Source organism: Nicotiana tabacum, chromosome 7 (genome assembly GCF_000715075.1).
Source record: "Nicotiana tabacum cultivar K326 chromosome 7, ASM71507v2, whole genome shotgun sequence".
Lineage (NCBI taxonomy): Eukaryota > Viridiplantae > Streptophyta > Magnoliopsida > Solanales > Solanaceae > Nicotiana > Nicotiana tabacum.
The window spans coordinates 68,102,363-68,108,116 of NC_134086.1; the positions used below are offsets into that span (position 1 = coordinate 68,102,363).

Consider the following 5,754-nt stretch of genomic DNA (forward strand, 5'->3'; position numbering starts at 1 on the left):
AAGTAAAAGGAAGAAAAATACCCTTCATGAAGTCTTGCAATGAATGAACTCCAGAAAGTTTGCAACTATGGCATAATAGTTAGACCATTTTCACTTTTTCTCAAATAGAATTGAGCAATGCCATGAGTTCCCACAGAGTAATCTTAGCTTCATAATGGATATGTAGATGTTGAACAAGGTTTTGGAATGTTTAAAGAATGGAAGAGAAAGCTGTTCATGTCAAACAACTAAGTTCTTGATTATTGAGTGCTCTTGAAATTTTTGGTTAAGCACCCGAATAAATTTCTTATTGTAATATCTGTAGTATAAGCCATTATCCATACATAATTGTTACACACAATATATGTTCAAGATTACTGTAAGTCCCTTGTTGGATTGCAAGAAAGTTCATCTGGTGAGACCAGCAATTTCTCTACCAAGGTAATTTACATTCAATCGTTCCAATAGAAGGTAATATTCTCTTGGAGCTAAGAATCTACAAGTGTAAAAAACTCTTTATATTGAAAATTACACGAAGACCTTATAAATCACGCAAAAGATCTTCCTGTCAGTGTTACTTTTGAGTATCTGGATGACTGTCCACTTGAGTGAGACGTGTAAAGGGATCGGTCTTAGAAATCTATGGCATCAACTGGAAGTGAAGTGGCCCTGTGAAGTGAGTGGGGGAGCAATGCTCCTGTATAGAAACTCTGGGCAGTGGCCATGTGCTCTGGACTGCAGGAACCGTAAGCAAGTGGATATCTCCTAACCTTAGAATTAGAACATTCGTTCTCGATTTCTATGGGCAAATATGAAGAAAAATGCTTGCCTGAGTTAAATGATCTTAGTAGAAGCTCATCCTTCTCTATAGATGGAGTTGAACCTGACGATACCTTATCCTTTCTTGGGATTTTGTTGCTGGACCTTTGACGAGAATATTTTGATTCAACTCCTAACCGCTGATCTTTTAGGCCCCTCAATTGCATTTGGTACTTTGCCTTGAGCCACCTCAACTCTCGCCTTATCTCATTCTCATAATCTTCTACTGGAGTTCTAGCTCCTGAAGATTTTGAGGAGGGAGAGTCTTGTAGTCTTACATGAGACTTGTCATCCTTGTCAACACTCGTAAGTTTCTCCTCACCACCATCAATGGATTCATCCACCAATTTGTCTTTAACATCAGTGTGACAGTCAACAGAGCCCCGTGCTCGTGATTTTGTTTTGTCATGTTGTGCCCAAATATCAGTATAATGTACACCATCAGATTCCCATGTTCCCTTAGGAGCGGAGTCAGTGATACATTGTTCAGAGCGATCCAAATGGTACATTATCTCCTCAAAACGGCCATGCATAGCACCACATCCATGCTTGGAACAATGGAGCACTTGCAAGTTCCTAGGACCATCAGACGATAGGTAGTTCACAAGAGAACCATTAGAAGCACAGTTGTGACAGCCACGGTTCGTGTGGTTGAGGCTTTCCTCTATCCCAAACCCCTTCTTCCACTCAGGTACTAAGGAAGCAATTTCTCCATCTATCATGTCTGCTATCTTGGTAACGTCTTGGTCTGTAATATCTAACTCGGCCACCATTTCAGTAGCAACACTTAGTGCTGTGTCATTCTCAACATCAAAGGGAAAATAAATGTTGCGTACACGACCTGCAAATGAAAATGCAGAGCAGTTTAGTTTACAACAAGACTACTTAACAGTACTAGCTATGAAGCACTAATAGCACAGAACCTTCTTTGTCCGCAATCCTGAGTCGTAAAAAGATGCCATCATCTTCTCTTCTCCGTCCCTTAATGCTGATATCAACATTTTCCATGTCATCATCTTCGGGATCTGTGAATAGATCAATTTCATTTGCCTCATACTCAAGTTGTTGATAGTATGAATCAGTCTCTGGTTCATATCCAAGATAACCATTTACTAGAGAGTTGTTAGTATCACATATGCTCAAGAGACGCTGTCCTAATGTAGGGTCTAATTCGTCAGACTCTTGCAAGTAATTTAGTGTCTCTGAGTCTGATACGTAATCATCAATTTGGAGAAAAGGGTCATCAAGAAGCTCCCTTGCAGATAGTCTGTGAGATACCGTTGCCAAGCATTTCTCAACAAAACGTCGAACCTCAGGATCCTCCACTTTGTAAAGGGCATCTGGCTTTTTTCCCTACACCACAATCTATGTTGATGGATTCAAAGAGAAAAATCTAAATCAAACAGTTTCAAGATTTTAGGTTCTTACAGAAGTCACTTTTTTGTAGATCTGAGCAGGGTGAGTGCACTCACTATATGGATAATCAAAGGTCACCATCTCTAAAATACACATTCCAAATGAATAAATGTCCACTAATTCATTGTACTCCTCCGCATAAACCTCCGGAGCCATGAACTCTGGTGTTCCTGGTAGGACAAACAAGAAGCAACAAAACATTGTAGGACTATAACTGCAAAAGCTCTCATCTTTACAATTTTCCAGAAGAATTTAAGCTGGATAGAATATGAATATGCACTATTACATCTCAAACACACCATCGATTTCATTTACTCTTCAAGATTTTTGTCGAGCAAGATAGTATTAGAATTACCATTTTAAGAAGAATTAAAGCTGGAAATAATACGAAACATACACAAGAGATCTCATTCACATCATGAGTTCCAATTATTCTTCAACATTTTCGTGGAAAATAAATAGCATTAGGATTACCTACACAACGTTCGGCATGGGACTTGCGCAGGATGGCGGCAAGGCCAAGATCACCAATTTTGACTTCCCCTTGGTTTCCGTTGATGAAAATGTTATCACACTTGAGGTCTCTGTGTATAACAGGAGGGTCGTGGCTATGCAGGTAATGAAGCCCTCTCAAAATCTGTCGACACCAACGCTTTACTGCTCTAATGTTAACCCTCTTGTGTTTTAGCCTGTACCTGTCCAAGATTAAGAAATAGTTCCACATCACAACAAATTACAACTTATAGATATTACCATTGATCAGATAATCACAACACGTTCTAAAGAATGAGGAATTATGAACCGAATATGATTTCTACTTACTGTCTGAGAGTGCCAGAGGTGAACATCTCAGTGACAAAGTTAATGTTTCTATTGGAAACATCAACCCAAGAAGTGTAAAATTTCATGATGTTTTTATGCTTGAGTGTCTTGAGCAAATGAATTTCACAATACAGCCTCTCAAGATCTTCTGGACTTTGCATAAAGTCATAAAGCTTCACCTGATTCCATGCTACTTCAATCCCTTCATACTCATCAAAAGCCTTATAACTGCACCAAAAATTAGCCCAAATTAGAATTAAAAAATCAAGAAAGGAAATTTAAGCATTAGATATCTATATAATGCCTGGTTCTAAAGCACCCAATTTTCAAGATATATTCATCAGTGTAAAAGATTCAATTTTGCAGAAAGTAAACCAAGAAAGAGAGGCACATACACTGTCTTTGAAGCCCCTTTACCAAGAATTTCATTGTACTGATTTCAGGAAACAAAAATGAAGCAAATGAGAATTCAAAATAATGGAAAAAAGAGAGTAAAATAAACTATGAAAAGGGGCTCAAATGCAACAAATTTAGAATAGGAATGGAAACAAGAACATACCCTTCCATATCTTCCAGTAGGATCAACTTCAACAAAGTCAGAATCATCTGATTCAAAGTCAATGACACCATTCATTCCTTGTAATATTTTTTTTTTGGAGGGGGGGGGGGGTTTAATTAGGATAATCTGCTCAGTCTATCTTGTTTCTTTGTTACCTATGAATTATGGGGAGGAGAGTGGAGAGAGAGAAAGGGAGAAGGGAGATGAATTGGCACTCAATCAAGATTAATACTAGAAGAAAATCTGGGGACTATGTTGTTGTGTTAAAAAGTTATTTGTTTAAAAATAAAAAAAGAAAAAAAGGGAGAGGCATAGGTTAGTCCATTGAAAAGACAAAAAACCTTTTAATTTTAATATTATTTGTGTAACAACTCATAGACAGCCAACATGGCAAAGATTTCTCAAAGGCTATGAAGTAAATAAAACAGGCATATCATGACAAAGCACCTTTATTTTAAGCCTGCTTTTCTTTCAATATATCATCACGAGCTGTAAATCCACAACCCCTATGGCCTATGCACCCACCTTGTCCCCTTTGTTCTTCTCCGTACACTATATGTTTTTTTTCTTCTTCAACAAACTTACTTACACGCTTTCTTTTTTAGGTTATTTTAATTTACTTTATATCGTATTTTAAGGGCGTACACTAGATTTTTGTGGTTTGATCCTTCTCCGGATCCTGCACATAGCGAGAGTTTAGTGCATCGGGTTATCCTTTTATACTTTTTATTTTTCTAATATTCAATATTAAGGGAGGAAGAACTTGTTATATGTCTTTTTAGTAGGATTAGATAGCTTGACATTATAAAATAAGGGCCTTAGGGTGTATTTTTGGTAAAAAGGAAAATGACTTTCATAAAGTTATTTAGCGTGAGAAAGTCATTTTATAATATTTGATGTAACGAAAATCATTTTCCATCGGGAGGCGTAAAATGACATTTCTTACTTATGGACGGAAGTTATTTTCCTTGCATCTATCTAAACTTTTAGTTCCATATTAGTTGGTTAACTAACATTTAGATGTTATTATTAATATCTAGTATTGAATAGTTTCATCAAAACATCTAAATTACATGTTGAAATCATTATCACTCACTCCCAAAAGACTAGAGCATATTTTCTATCTCTCTCTCCACTGATACATTTGCACTAAAATTTTAGGTTACAAGTCCTCAGCACATATTGCAACCATAAGTGTCCGAGTAAGGAGAGGGAAGACCAATATTTTGCCTTTATCTTGATAATATATATGGTTAATTGCTAAAGGTGCATTTCTTTGAATTTCCTAGAAACTTCACTTGGGAGTGTCTTTTGAGAAAACAAAAGGTACAAAAATTTATTCTTTGTGAATTTTATATCCTCATATATATGCATATGTATGCTTTCTGTTGTTGTGAATTATAACATCATAAAAATCATTTATGACATTTTTTAAAAAATAATTCATGTTCCTCTGGTATGTATTAAAAATAGTTCATTCATTTTTATATATCTTGCCTAATAAAACCCAATCATATAATGAAAAGGATACATTTTGCTGTGTGGATATGTCCAAGGGCAGTAGGGCAATTTGCGCCCACAGGCACTGACAATCTTGCAACAGCTTGCAAAACAGGGACCAAACAATTGGAGTATATTATACATTTAATATACAAATTTTTATTTTTTTTCGTTTTTTATTTGGGAAGTTTTACAAGTGTGTATGTGTGTGTAGGGTATAAGTACACTATGTATTCCTGAAGATAAAGTGCGTCATGAATATTTCTTGATTGGAAAACATGCCTTTGTACCATTGACTCCTTGGTCACATTGTGAGTTGTCATTAGTGATGTGCATACGTATTTTTTTCACCAATCGGATAACTAAGTCTGCCAATATCTGAAAGATATGGGTTAATGAATATTCAAAATATAAGCACATTACAAATTCTTTGTTTTTTTATGTAATTGTAGTTCACTTTTCGGGAATTAAACAAAAATGATTTATGGCTCAGAGTTTCAAATATGTCTAATAAAACATTGGAACTTACACTTTATTATGTAATACTGTTTAACCAAAAAGTGGAATTTCGGTCAAAATTTTATTTTAGAAGAACTTGAGTTACTGATAATCAATATATAAAATGAATAAAAGAAATTGGCTTCGATAATAATAAGATG

The 5,754-nt window shown here is 35.7% G+C and overlaps 1 protein-coding gene across 1 annotated transcript; it reads right to left on the minus strand.

Annotated features, from left to right (window-relative positions):
- Positions 1-345: 345 nt before the first annotated feature.
- On the minus strand, positions 346-4,102 carry LOC107781764 (putative serine/threonine-protein kinase WNK9). Its single transcript, XM_075257270.1, has 7 exons — positions 3,596-4,102; positions 3,432-3,469; positions 3,037-3,264; positions 2,689-2,909; positions 2,227-2,384; positions 1,722-2,151; positions 346-1,639 (listed from the first exon to the last, which is right to left on the minus strand). The coding sequence occupies exons 1-7, from the start codon at positions 3,668-3,670 to the stop codon at positions 612-614; spliced, it is 2,178 nt and encodes a 725-aa protein (XP_075113371.1). The 5' UTR covers positions 3,671-4,102; the 3' UTR covers positions 346-611.
- Between the last annotated feature and the right edge of the window lie 1,652 nt (positions 4,103-5,754).